The sequence below is a fragment of the Polyergus mexicanus genome, unplaced genomic scaffold (assembly GCF_030449975.1).
Source record: "Polyergus mexicanus isolate NDT 795.1 unplaced genomic scaffold, iyPolMexi1.0 SCAF_8, whole genome shotgun sequence".
Lineage (NCBI taxonomy): Eukaryota > Metazoa > Arthropoda > Insecta > Hymenoptera > Formicidae > Polyergus > Polyergus mexicanus.
The window spans coordinates 2,201,294-2,215,707 of record NW_027223328.1 but is presented as its reverse complement, the minus strand read 5'-3'; the positions used below and the strand labels follow the sequence as shown (position 1 = coordinate 2,215,707).

The window sequence follows — 14,414 nt, the reverse complement described above, 5'->3', positions numbered from 1 at the left end:
ATTATTCTGTACGATTGGTTATCATATGTATTGCGCATTCTGCTTCTTCTAATAAGAATGATGTATTTATTATCTAGCACGATTGGATAGTGCAATTGGATGCAATTATAAATTGAGGCTAAATATTGTATAATAAATAATTGATAGATCTTTATATAAAGAAAACTTCAAAAAAATTTTATTAAAAAATGTCTCTATATTCTTTTTTTATTTAAAGTATCATATACCATATATGTGGTAGTTGTAACACTTTGTTAATATCAGGAACAATAATAGAAATTGGAGTTTGTCAACAAAGAAAAAAATTTTATTATTAAATTTAAAGACTGTTTTCCTTTCTTCGTTATTACTACAAAAATAGAGCGACAGCTAATTCGAAGATTTCAGAAAAATATCAATAATCTGATTTAATGAAAATATTTTTTGCTCTACATATCTGGAAGCGGTAGTTACATATATCATAACTTTGCTCAGTCAGTTATTGGCTCATTTAAACCGCGTTTACTGCGCAAGCAATTCTCCACACATTATAAGCGTTCACTGTACGTGACCAACGGCGGCATTCGTATCCAAGTATCCGACCATATCAGACGCGTTCGAGAGCTACGCCGGTGAACTACCATATACTAATCAACGCAGCAATTATTCGGGACTGTAAGTAGCATTTTTAACAATAGAGAGAGAGAGAGAGAGAGAGAGAGAGAGACCTTTAATCCCTCGATTACCAAAATTTCATTTAGGTAGTAAACAGTTTTACACACTAAACCGTCAAATCTTCGAAGAATTTAAAATTAGAATTTATGAAATCATGTTTTAATTACGTATATTTACATGTTATTGGAAATAATTCTTGTGCTACTTGTAAAAAGTTATAGCATTTTATTAATACATGCGTTATTACTACAAAATTATCATTACGCTTTCGGATGTAAATTTCTTATTCTATTTTTAAACTCGCTTTACTCGCTTTTAATATACTTTACGAAAACTTAATTCAACTTTATTTTTTCATAATCCTTTAATTTTTAAAACCATTTACCGGGTCTTAATTTTTTTTTATTTAAAGAGAAATTTATATATATGTGAATTTAATAATAATTAAAAATAATTATACGATATTCACGGCCAACAATTTACAGTCATATTTGGTATGTCTAGAATCTAGATTCTATCAATTTATCAAGGATATTGTGATATCGAAATTTCAAAATATTATGTTCCCGGTATCCAGAAGTTTCGGTATCTACATCCTTGTTTATTATGAAGTATCATTTTAGAAATTTCTCTTTCAATGAATGTCGTAGAAATTCGCAAATCGTTTCAAATCTTATTACATTATTTAATATTATATTACGTAGCATACACAGTTCAACTTGTAAAATATTTATTATATAATTTATTATATAATTATATGTGTGAAGCGCGAAGAAAAAAATTAAATTTGACCGAAGCGACGTTTGCTGGATGTGTACACAATAATATATTCGCACATAGATTTAATTTTTCTTCTCTATTCTAAATTATTTAAAACATTTTAAAATAAATTTTGCTTTTTCGCTTATTGATAATAAATTCTTAAGAGAGATGAGGAATTACTACTTATTTATTATTACATACGTCATAAAAATAATTATCTTCTTTTCTTTTTATAGAGAAACTTTTTTTTTTTTTTAAATAATCTGAGTATGCCCATATTTTCTTAATTTTTTATCAAAGGACGGTTTGCTACAAAATAAATTATTATATACACATATTTAAACATATTTCTATAATGGAATATATTTATTTGGCCAAACTTTTTTTCGAAATAAAATCAATATACTTATAAATCACTTTTATAAAATTTATTTGTACAGATATTTTCGCCGTGTGTCGTGTGATAACTTCGTGCTAAAGCATGGCGACAGAAGTGGCGCAGCTTCCTCATCTAAAGGTCTTTGATCGCGTCTTGGAATTACCCATCATTGAATTGGCACTCGCCAAATCCGCGGAGACTTACTCCAGGGTAAAGGGCTCGCATCAGTTAGTGCATTGGGCCCTTACCACTGCTGAAACGTCCCTTAACGCCGCGACCAAGCAAGCAATACCTATTGCCGCGCCTATTGCGAAGAGGCTTGAGAATCCTATTAACTTTGTCGATCACACGTTATGTTTTGGTCTCGACAAGATTGAAGAAAAAGTACCGCTAGTGAAAGAAAAACCCGCAGAGGTATGAATTTTTGATTCATTTAAGTATTAATCCGTCTAAAAACACATATAATATACGTATAAAAATTTTTTTTCGAACATTATCACGAAAGTAAAATTAAAAGACATACATTACATTTATATTTACAAGTATATTCAATACATTTCTTTAGATCTTGAAGAAGGCAGCATTGAGTATCTCGTATATAAATTATTTAATTGTCGCACAAGCGGCAAATTTGCGGGACATGAGCTGGAATAAAGCCAATCAAATTCTCGAGACGCGCTATGGAAATGTGGCTATGAAAAGTTTAGATAACACGGCTGTTGTTGTTGATAAGCTCATCGAGAGATATTTTCCCACAACAGAAGAAGAAGTAGAGTCGCAAGGTAAACCATGTATGTTTTTGGTTTCTCCATAACTTATTAAGACAATTGAAATTTATCTAGATTATCAAATAATGCATTGCAGATGCATAAATTAATTGAATTATTCTTTTCTTTATACATTGGGAATATTACAATCTATAATAAAATTATAATGTAATGAAAGTCTCTTCTCTCGCGCGTCAGCGAGAAAGTTAGTGAAAGCTAAGATAACATTAAGAGAGTTTATAATCGGGTTGTAATTTATTACTCGTACTTTTTCATCCTAATTAAAGTTTAACACTAATTTTTTCATACTTAGATTGTCCCATGCTCGAACAATAGATTTTACATTAGTCTTTTTTTTTTATTATTTAATTAATTTATTGCACAACTAGTGTGCCTTCTATACAGAGTTATCTATAATTTCTGTATCTTATTTATATATTTTAATACAATTGTGTTTTCTTACATTTATTATTTAGATCTTTATATAGTTTGTTACTTTTCTAAATATATTAGCTTTATTTTTAAATATTTGTTTGCAGACATAAAAACATATGAAGAGGACAGGCTGCTACATACTTTACAAACGTTAGGTCACCTGTCTAATAAAGCAGCTCGACGTATATACTTGAACATAATACACCACTTGAATACCATTAACAAGGACGGTTTAGTAAAAGCTTACATCTACAATTTAGTCGAGTTTCTTCGATTAACGAAGTTTCTCCACACAGTTAACGAAAAATCACATATTGATGACGAGAAGACGAAAAAATCACAATATGAAAAGGAAAAAGACGAGTAATTTTGATTGTAAATTATTTTGATTTTATTTTTTCCAGATCTTCTCCGTGTATGATTTTTAAATCTTAAAAATTAATTTCATATATGCTTATATATATATACTAAAACTAAATATATCGCCTATATTTCTTTTCCATAATTACATGTTTATTATGATCTACTATGATTAATTTACGTATCGTTAACAATTGTTTTCCCTCGTTGTTGCGGAAGCGATTAAAATATTAAAATAATTTGCATCAATGATGCACATTCTTCTACATTGCCCCATAAATATAAAAGTTGAAAAAATATAATTGTATAAGACGTGAAATATAAAGTTATAGATAAGTTTTATATTTATAGATTTTGTATTTTTAACTCATATACATGCAGTGCAAATAAATAAGTATAATCAAAGATGTATGAATACGATAAACGTTTCTATCAATATTAATTAAACTAAAGCATTTAAACGATATTATATTAAATATCTTTGCAGACAATTTAATATAATTATTGTAATTTGATATATCAATATGTATTTCTTATATTATTATTGTATATGTTTTTTATATTATTCATCAACTTAACTATGTAAAAATTGAGTGTTCGGAAAATGTTTAGATAATTATTATATTCGAATTTCGATGTAAAAATATATTAATATTTTATATGTATGCATTTCGATATGTATATATATATTATATTCACACGGAGAAAGTACTTCAGCCGGACGTTCGAAACAATATACTGAAATTGCTTAAATTACTGTATAATTTTTTTCTTTTCATTGTTCAAAGAATTTTCGTACATATAACTGTTATTAATTTGCATAATGTTAGCACAGAGTAAGAATATATATATTTTTAAAATACAAATATTGATACGTATTTTGCATATCAATCTTGTATATTTTGTATTCATAAAACATTATGTGAAATAAATGTAATTGCAATAAAAATTTATCTGCTTATCTACATTCTTATAATCAATACATTTATTTTATAAAAAAGATAATTGTAATGTAATTTTTTTCTTATCCTTGTTATTTAAATTACTTGATCAAATTATTTGATAATAAAGCATTTATTTTTTGTTTTTTAAATCTGAAATAATTTAAGCTCCGAAATAATAAATTTAATATTTAAAACAGAGAATATTATATTTTTGATTGTGTGTGTGTGTGTGTTTCCTTTAATCTTCTAATCTCTTTATTTATTGGAACTATAAGTCTTATATCTCGATAATTTGAATCCTTTTTTGGTCATATGAAAAAAATTTAAATACAGTGAAACTCTAAAGATCTATATATTTATTATAATGCAATTATCCTCTCATAATCAACACATTGTTAAACATTTAATATTTTAAAAATATACATTATCGTATATGATAAAATTTCTATTTTAATAATAGAACAACAAGAAAGAAACGCATATGTGACAATGCAAATATCTTCAAGTGACATAAAAAAAAAGAAAAATTGCGTCAGGTTTGCACATTGGACAGTGCCATAACTTTTGTTCATTATTCCTCGTAGGGACAACTCAGTCGGCTATTCACATGATTTTCACATATATTTGTAGAATGCAAGTAAGAGTGTGTGTGACCGCCACGTCATGGGTATTGTAGAACGTTTCTTCTTACTGCGCAGAAGCACAAATGAGATCACAGACGTATATATGTTACGCGAAACCCAACTATAAAAATGAATTAAACTATCATACGATAAAATTGAATAAACAATGGTGTAATAATATTTAATATATAATTCGTATTAAAAAAATGCTTAAATAATCCTTGTTAAAAGAAATTTTTCTCAGTTAAATAAATATTTTATTTAACATTAAAATTAAGCAATTACGTAATCTATTAGGTATTTACTAAAAGAAATGCTAGGAAATTAAGTAACAGACAAATAATTAAAAAAAAAAGAGGATACTAACAGAATATTACACAAAAAATAATTAAATAATCCTAAATGTTGTAATAAAATTGATGACATATCTTTATTTTCCTTAATCTTCTAAATTTTTATAAAAACCTAAAAAAATTTATGTAAAGAGAAGATAAAATGAAAAAAATTTTTCTTGTTACTTTTGTTTTCAGGGGACATTTGATTTTGACGTTACTGTTCCGGTCCCCTCTACTTGATGTTCTCAGATACTTACGAGTTCTGACGCCGATATAACGCCAGTCTCACCCGGTGCTTCATGTAAATCGGTGATTCACAGCTGACTTTAGTGATAAATTTTTTTCAACAACTCATCCATGTAAGTATAATATAAAATAAAACGAGAAAACAGCATCGTGATACTGATCTTCAAATTTACCGGATATAGAATATATATACGCTGCGTTAAAACTATATTTTCATATAACAACATTTTTGAAAAATAATCTAAAACTTACTATAAGAAACTGACGTTATTATTACATCATACCACCCAATATCACATTTTTTATCTTATTATTTTTTGCATTGTTGCTGTTATTTAACAAATAATACTACGTTAATTAATTTAACGTAATAAAAATAGAGTAGTAATTATAAATATATTAACAAATGTAATTTTTATTGCATTTTAAATAAGTAGTAAATATTTTAATGTAATTACATTATTCTTTATTAAAACACATTAATTAATGTGTAATATTTCATTGATTATATTGCATTCGTTACGAGTAACTACTCTATTGCATATTGTAACTTGATCTAAAGCTAGGATGAATATTTTACAACAAACATCAATAATCTTTCTTCGTAAGGGGATGTTCATATGCTGTATGGATTATACCCAGATATAAAATTAGCACTTAAGTCAATATTGCAGATAAGTCGCGCTCTACCTGTGTAAATTGCCTATTGTAAAAATAATTTTTAAATAAAACCGTATTATATATACATTGTATATATGAATTGCATCAAGAATTTTACAAAACTTCGATCTATAACAGATAGTATGTACTACATGCTAAAATAAAAGAATAATTAATTTAACAGAATTTTAATTTAATCTATTAAAATAATATTATGAGAGAAAAAGAAGAAGAATTAATAAAATTAAGCTATAAAAAGAATGCAATATCAAAGTTTTTCTATGGAAAAACATTTTAAATAAGTCACGAAATATGTGTGTGGTGCGCAAGTGAAAAAAATATTATTTTCAAAAAACGCTCTGTATATATTTTATACAGCAGAAATATAATATAAACGCAGAATGACAGTTCGCTATTATTTTCTCGTTTGTTTTAGCGGATGAATCATGTACTACGCGCATAATCTCATGATGAGTTGAGTACATTAGCGTGCATAATAAAATTCAAAGCACTTGATGTCGTATGCAATAATTTTTTTTCGACACTGTGCAATTTCTCTTTGAAACATTTTCGCACATGCATGTCGATTAAATATGTATAAGACACCAAACTAGATATATATTTACATTAATATGTATCGCAATAGATTTTTTTGCGCACCGATTGTGTTTTTTTTTTTTTATTAATTTGCCGATCGCACACATAGATACATTAGAGAAAAGATGGAGTAAACGTAACCGGTCTCTTATATCTATTATATGGTAATGGTATCAAAGTACATGTCTGGCTTTACGTAAACTAGATAACAAGTTAAACAACAAGATTGACTCATCGGTTACCAAAGGTACAAAGATCTGTATTCATTGCTCATACGCATTTACATTTGTAATGTTCAAATGTACTCGGACACGAATAATAGTAATAATAAAAATAATTATCATTATTTAAAACTATTTACTTAAAATTTTTAAAATATAGAGCATATAATCCAGCACACTTATTTATCTAATTTAGATTTGCATGTATTTGATATGGTTTCGTTACATATAATTCTTATATCGTTTTATTGTTATTCAATCAACTATATATATATATATATTAGAAAAATGGTGTAAATCAAATTTTGAAACATGAATTATTTTAAAAGAGATATACAATCTTTAAAGCTCTTTCCATATACACAGATCAGTGAGTATAATTTAATGTGATTATACTTTTATCAAATATTCATAAATTTGATATATGCCATTTTCGAGAAATCGGCAAGATTTCCAAATATCAATTTAATATATTGTTTATTTTGCAGAGAGAATGGCAGATGCAAATAAATCCACGCCGAATTCCGCGAATACTCCTCGTCTTGAGGTAATAGACCGAGTGAAAAATATTCCGGTGGTTCATTCGGCAATCGAGAAGACGGGCTCTACGTATGCTTACGTTAAGAGTTCCCATCATTTGGTAAATTGGGCGCTAAACTCTGCCGAAGCAGGATTGCATTATGCAACTGCCACGGCGGTGCCGCTTACGGCCCCTTTGGCCAAGAAATTCGAAGGACAAATCAGCGCCGTCGATCAGAAGCTATGCCAAGGGTTAGACATTGTTGAACAAAAAGTTCCGATCGTAAAGAAACCACCTCAGCAGGTAAACGTTAAAGGAAACCTGCCCTTTTTTTTAATTCTCGCATGGCGTAACGTTCGGCAGCTGCATAAACCTCTGAGTTTGCGTTAAAAAAATTCTTAGTAAATTTTTTTTACGTTTATTTTAAAATAATCTTTTTTTTTAATTAGAATTTAATCTTATCGTATTTTTTAAATCTCTTTCTGAAAATATTAATAAAAAAAGAGAATATGAAAATAAATAGACAAATATAATAAAAATAGAAATAATTAATTCGTATAAAAGAATTTTTAATTCATTCATAGTACTTGTTTAATTTATCGTGAAATTAATTATTTATTAAAAATATGACATTTACATTTTCAGATTTACGACGCAGCCAAAGCGGTTATGAATAGCTCCTTGCAGCCAACCATCGAGAAATTGAACGTGGCAAAAGAATCAGCTACGCAACAGGCGTCTACACTGAAGGAGATCAGTATAACTAAGGCCAACGAGCTTTTAAATACACAATGTGGCACCATGGCTGTACAAAGCATTGACAACACCAGTGTACTTGTTAATCGTTTATTAGATCATTACTTTCCGCCTGTAGAAGGAGAGGAAGATGCGCCAAGTATGTTCTCAGAAACTTCACCAACTCTTTTACATTGTATTAAACTGTTAAATCGGTATTGTTCTTAATAACGATAATGACGATTATGTTACAGCTCCAATCTCAGCAGAGGAGAACAAAGTGCTTCACGCAGTGCAAACAATCGGTCAACTGTCGGCAAAAACTGCTAATCGTGTTTACCATTCCGTTGCTGCGCAGTTGAGGACAGTGAAGAAGGAAGATGTGGCGACATATATATCCAGCGTAGTATCTATTCTCCATCTCACGCATTTTTTAAACCTCGGTCAAAAGGAGACGAATAACAAGCAGGCAGACAGTCCGACGGAGAAAAAGGATGAGGAGAAGAAATAAATTCAAAATCCGCTTAATTCGTCTTCATCGTTGCAATTTGCGATGTACAATTTATATTAGTCCATTCGTTACGCACTGTAGGATTTTCAAATATTTGGAGAAACACATAAAATAACGTGCAAATTTTTAGTCATTCACAAATTTAATATATGTTATATAATACTTGTATATTAAAATTTTTTTATATTTCTTTTAAAAGAATTTTATTAAAAATGCGAAATACGCTAAAAGTGCACGAAAAAAATGATATTTGTGGGTAATATTATTAGAACTCTATCACAAATGAATTGATTCGTTAGCTCTTTCAAATATGTTTCTACACGTTTTAATATTCTATAATATACATAAATCACATGATTCTGTGGTCAACAATAAGACGTATAGTTCTGCTTTACTAATATTTTTTTATGTAAAATTTTTTATATTTATCAAAATTGCGACATCTCGCTGATTTGGAATTGTCTTTATGAAAAACAAAAATTTTTCTAGTGTTATTGGTTAATACATAATATAAGAATGTATTTTAAACATCACGAAACATATCATCTTAAAGGACGATTATAAATATTTATAAAGAATCAAAACAAATATATATTTTGTAAAACATTCTGATATAACACTTTATACCATATAAAATATAATTCTAGAAAAAAAATATATATGTTTCATTCTATTTAATCTAAAAAGTATGAATTGAATGAAAGGATCCAACCGAGAGATTAAAGAAGATTAAAGAAGAATGAGGCTTGTATGTTAAAAAAATTAAGAATAGAGTAATTCTTTGGCAGGTAATTTAAATAATAAAAATTTATAAAGCAAAACTTTTAATTTAAACATATATATTGGGTTGATTAGGATGACACACATAATAAAAATAGCAAAATTAAAATATTGAAAATTGAAAATTGAAATATTGAAAATTTTATATGCTTATTTTACAGAAAATAGTTTATTCACAAATATAATATTGATTTAAATAATGAAAAGACAAATAATGTTTTTAAAGTTTATGGTCTTTTTAATTTAAAATAAATGAAAACTGTTGAGTGTGAATACAATGAAACGCTTGAAAGAATAAATTTTACTACGTTCTATCCCAAGAGACCAGTTGGATCAATATATGTCTTTGTCTGTAGGCTGCCTCAGTTGTCAGTTTACCGACACACGATTGCTCCGAAATGAAACCATTTTAAGAAACTTGACAGCAGCGGCGTAATCTCGTGGTAAAGAACCGCATCTAAACTCGATATCGGGTGGGTGAAAAATGACAGCAAGTAAGCAGACCTCATTTGTGTAAAAGTGTATAAATAATTGTGCTCGCGCTTCATGACATGCCGCAGTAAATAAATTTCGAAGTGAAATGAATCAGAGATCAAGGTACAGTAGCTGCAGTGCTCGCGAGGGATAGCGAAAAGGAGAGAAAGAAGAGCAAAAAGGGAAATATACAAAGCCATAGGGCAACTTAAAGGGAAGCTCGCGTCCAGTCGCCGAGATCGTTAGTCAGGTAAGTGTCAATCGATCGGTTTCCTTTGTTGAGCCATATCGGACTCGGAGCACCTGTCAATTCGCGTCCATGACATTGATCTTGAGGAGTACGTTTCTATAATTGACCCACACATTGCCATCGATCGGGCGTATAACAATGAGGCGTAGTAAGTCGCGCGCATTTCTACAACGCTTGCTGATGCTTTGTGCTCCAATCAGGTCGTAATATTATCTTTACTCAATGTATATCAGGGTATATATATGTGTGTGTGCGCGCGTGTGTATTTAAATGTCCTTCTTTCCTTTCTTTTTTTCCTTGGCAAACGCTATGCTTACTTGAATTTCAATTAGTATAAGCTTTGAGTGGAGTCTTATGGAGATAGTCCGAATTATTGCTCCAAGTTATTCTGAGTTATCACATGTTTGGAGTAATGTCATAATGATACGCATTATGCAACGTTGACGGTAAGAAATGTATTATTTTGATAACAACACCTCAATAAATTTGCACATGTAAACGTGCGACACGTAACTGTTCTTCTGTTTATAAATGTAATGTATTATATTTTCATAAATAATTCGCATAAAATAAAACTTAAAAATAAAATTAAATGTAAGTAAAACCTTTTTAATGCTCGTGTTTTTTATATTTTCTATTATTTCTCGCAAGATAAGGATTTTATCTTTAAAAATTAAATTGGATTTATAATTTAACACGTTATGATATGTTTCTTGCTATATTTTATAGATTAAAATTTATATATAAAATTTTTGTTTGAAAATTATTTATAAATATTGAAAATTTTCTAGATTATATAAAAGAGAGATATGAAGATATTAGATTAGACTTTTGTTATGTGTGGCACAGGAGCAGATTTATTAAAGGGAATGGGATTTTTATCCCTTGTCATATTCTTCAGTCTGCCTTTGATAATATAATGAATATAACATTTTTTTATTCAGACTTTAATCTAAATTTTTATTGTTGCAGGTTTGCTATCACAGGGACCATTTTTATCCATGAAAAAGAGATCTTGGTTTGATGACAATCATGGAAACAGAACTCCTAGATCAATTTTACCGAATTCAAGCTGTCGATCGTGCACGTAAAATACCCAGTGTGAATTATTTGTGGGATAAATCTACAGAGGTTTACGAACGTATAAAAGGCACAAACACATTTTTAAACTGGGCCTTTGACACGGTTGAAAGTGTGGTGAATACAATGATAGAAAAGTCTTTGCCAGTCGCTAGATTGATGGAGAAACCAATTTATACCCTGGATAAAACATTATGCCAGGGCATTGATTTTGTGGAAATAAAGCTACCTATAATTAAAGAAGAACCTAAACAGGTAATATATATTTTTTTATCTACAAAGTATATATTATTATTTACAATATCCTGTATATATTTCTTTTCACAGATTTTAGATCGCACCAAATCTATCGTATCCAAACGTCTCCGTCCGGCGGTTAAAACTTTTACCGATTTAAAGCAGGAAACCAAGCAAAGAGTGAGAATTATGACTTTACTTACGTATTACAAAGTTCATTATTTACGCGTTTATAGTTGGCAACAAGCGGACAAAGTCATGTCAACTGAGACAGGTATCAATATTTTAAAGACTGTCGATAACACGACTGATTTTGCTGAAATTATGCTTAACAAGTACTTACCTCCATCAGAAGAAGAAATTCACATTAATACAGGTAATATATATATATATTTTTTTCTATTTTTTAAATGTAATTATTTTAAAATTTTTAATGTAAAATTTATATATAATAAGATTGCAATTTTTAATATTAGATACACGATTTATATGTTTATATACTTAAAATAGAATATAAGTATAATTTAAAAAAAGTATAAATTTAAAAAGAATATTATATTACTCTAAAATAAAATAGTGTATAGAAAAAAAGTAAAACGTTTATAGATGCCATACAGTCAATGTCAATTGCAATTGATTTTACAAAACATGCATATAATACGTTAAAAAAATGTTGTGCCTTAAAGATAATTATATAATTAATTAGTTGGGAATATATATTTTTTCTTCAAAAATTATAATCTTTTTATATTTACAGAGAAATTATGTAGCGAACATGTTAAGCTTCATCACACAATGGAAAGACTGTGCGAATTCAGTAACCGAGCGTGGCGACGTGTTTACTATGCAATAATGGAAAGATTGCAGCATATGTATAAGATAGAAATACTCATTTTGATATTACACGCGCTTGTGGTCATCCAAGCAATCAAGTTTTTGGAATCCATAGTGAATTTGACATTTAAATTATTCAGCGATTGCATCTTTTCATATTAGAAGCCCACGCTCTAGTCTGCGATAATCACGTATGCAACAGAATTTAAGAAAGGAGATTATTTTTTTATCATTTTCACAAAAGTTATGTCTGACACGGGATATTTTACTTGCAAACTGCGAATTTTACTTAATATGAGCGCCGTGAAACACGTGACCATTCGCGGAATAATTTCACGGTTCAGAATGGATTAAAAAGAAGCGGTACTTTCTCAGCCATGATATATGACACCGTTTCTCATAATATTCCGTATTTGCATATTTCCGGCATTTTATATAACTCCGACTGCCGTTTGCTAAAAAAAAAAAAATCGATTTATTTTTAAGAAGAAGGTGAATCTCGAGAAATATATACATAAACAAATTTTATAGAGAAGGTTCTTTATAATATACAGAATGTTCCAATGCATTTTTTATATTGTATATACTAAAATCTAAACTAATTGTATAATCCCGTAATAACAAAAATAATAAAAATTCAATCCCGTTTATTTAATTCGGATTGTCGCGATTCTGAGTTATACGTACTTAAAAATCAATGGATTTTTGTACATGAAGCAAATAAACGAAAAAAGCTATAAAATGTTTTATGGATTTTGTAATGAAACGGGATTTAAAATATTGTATTTAATCGAAAGAAAAAAAAAACATTGAACATTCTGTATATTTTTAAGCGTTTCCACTGTATCAAATTTCAAATACGCGATAAAGATCAAAAATAAAAAGAAAATATTATATATATATATATATATATATATATATATATATATATATATATATATATATATTAACTATTATGTTACATGCATTCAAATCTTTAAACTATTTAATAATGGAGAAATAACATATTTTAGTAATGCTTGTCAAATTGTTAATACGTTGTATATTCGCAGGGACGAATCATCAAAGTGATTATCGTTATTCTTATTTTGAGAATGTAGCACGATATTTTACAAGATTTGTCCACAATGCATAAATAACTACGCTTTTCATATCCTGTTATATATCGTGTGATTACACAGGCATACGTACTCGAAAAGCGTAGTATTTGCACATGATAGCTTAATATTTTAATTTTACTGGTTTGTCATTTAAATCTTGCGAGTGTGTAAAATTTGTGTTTTCTATAAAAATATGTTATTTAATAAAGTGATGATTAATCTCAAATATAATCGATCTCCCAAGAGAGAGAATGGATAACAATCATGATATATATCTAAGGTAAACATTAGTATCCTGACATAATGCAATGTGTGTCTAATGTTAATTACGAATATCGAATTAAAAGAAAAAGCTGAAAATTAATATTTTAGTGATATAACGACTGTGATGAAAAAACTGTAATTTATGCTCTTTTTATACGTCCTATAACATTACCTTGATTTTTGGACAAATCCAATAAATTGAGCATTAAATATAAATATGTATAAGATTTCACATTTAATGTAATTATATAATAGAATAAAAATATATTTTAAAGATATATATTTTAAAATTATTTAAAATATATTTTAAAGATTATAAAAAAATTATGTATACTATATATATATATATTGCATCAAGATATAATAGAGTTCAAAAATTTCTAAAGTTTAATGATAAAGTTCCGTATTCATTAGCAAATTTTCAGCTGTTTTGCGATGATTTTTTTTTATAGATGTTTGTTATTTTTGGTTCAAAGATATCCGAGAGACACACGCGTATATATATATAACTTAAACCCTTAAGCAATTCTATTCTAATAGTTTGAGAGACATATTATTTTGACAATGCTAATAGCAAAGTCGGAGACATATATTCTGTTTAAATAGAACGCATGCAAGAACAACTGTATGTAAATTGTCTTAATGC

The 14,414-nt window shown here is 28.2% G+C and overlaps 3 protein-coding genes across 6 annotated transcripts; all 3 read left to right on the top strand.

Moving 5' to 3' along the window:
- The first annotated feature begins 282 nt into the window (after positions 1–282).
- Positions 283–3,604, top strand: LOC138935437 (lipid storage droplets surface-binding protein 2-like). Of its 2 annotated transcripts, none has more exons than XM_070300007.1 (4): positions 283–654; positions 1,857–2,209; positions 2,361–2,586; positions 3,102–3,604. In XM_070300007.1, the coding sequence occupies exons 2-4, from the start codon at positions 1,898–1,900 to the stop codon at positions 3,362–3,364; spliced, it is 801 nt and encodes a 266-aa protein (XP_070156108.1). In that variant the 5' UTR covers positions 283–654; positions 1,857–1,897; the 3' UTR covers positions 3,365–3,604. The 2 variants fall into 2 exon arrangements, with proteins under 2 accessions (XP_070156108.1, XP_070156109.1); XM_070300008.1 differs by having other exon boundaries at positions 296–654; positions 2,361–2,577; positions 3,102–3,602.
- A 1,910-nt stretch (positions 3,605–5,514) lies between these two features.
- Positions 5,515–9,349, top strand: LOC138935618 (lipid storage droplets surface-binding protein 2-like). 2 transcript variants are annotated; one of them, XM_070300315.1, is made up of 5 exons: positions 5,532–5,618; positions 6,602–6,639; positions 7,472–7,806; positions 8,149–8,398; positions 8,493–9,349. In XM_070300315.1, exons 2-5 carry the CDS (start codon positions 6,612–6,614, stop codon positions 8,747–8,749), a joined length of 870 nt encoding a protein of 289 aa, XP_070156416.1. In that variant the 5' UTR covers positions 5,532–5,618; positions 6,602–6,611; the 3' UTR covers positions 8,750–9,349. The 2 variants fall into 2 exon arrangements, with proteins under 2 accessions (XP_070156417.1, XP_070156416.1); XM_070300316.1 differs by lacking the exon at positions 6,602–6,639 and having other exon boundaries at positions 5,515–5,618; positions 8,493–9,348.
- A 537-nt stretch (positions 9,350–9,886) lies between these two features.
- LOC138935691 (lipid storage droplets surface-binding protein 2-like) lies at positions 9,887–13,272 on the top strand. Of its 2 annotated transcripts, none has more exons than XM_070300461.1 (4): positions 9,887–10,253; positions 11,226–11,588; positions 11,661–11,946; positions 12,328–13,272. In XM_070300461.1, exons 2-4 carry the CDS (start codon positions 11,277–11,279, stop codon positions 12,564–12,566), a joined length of 837 nt encoding a protein of 278 aa, XP_070156562.1. In that variant the 5' UTR covers positions 9,887–10,253; positions 11,226–11,276; the 3' UTR covers positions 12,567–13,272. The 2 variants fall into 2 exon arrangements, with proteins under 2 accessions (XP_070156562.1, XP_070156563.1); XM_070300462.1 differs by lacking the exon at positions 9,887–10,253 and adding an exon at positions 10,262–10,699.
- The last annotated feature ends 1,142 nt before the right edge of the window (positions 13,273–14,414 follow it).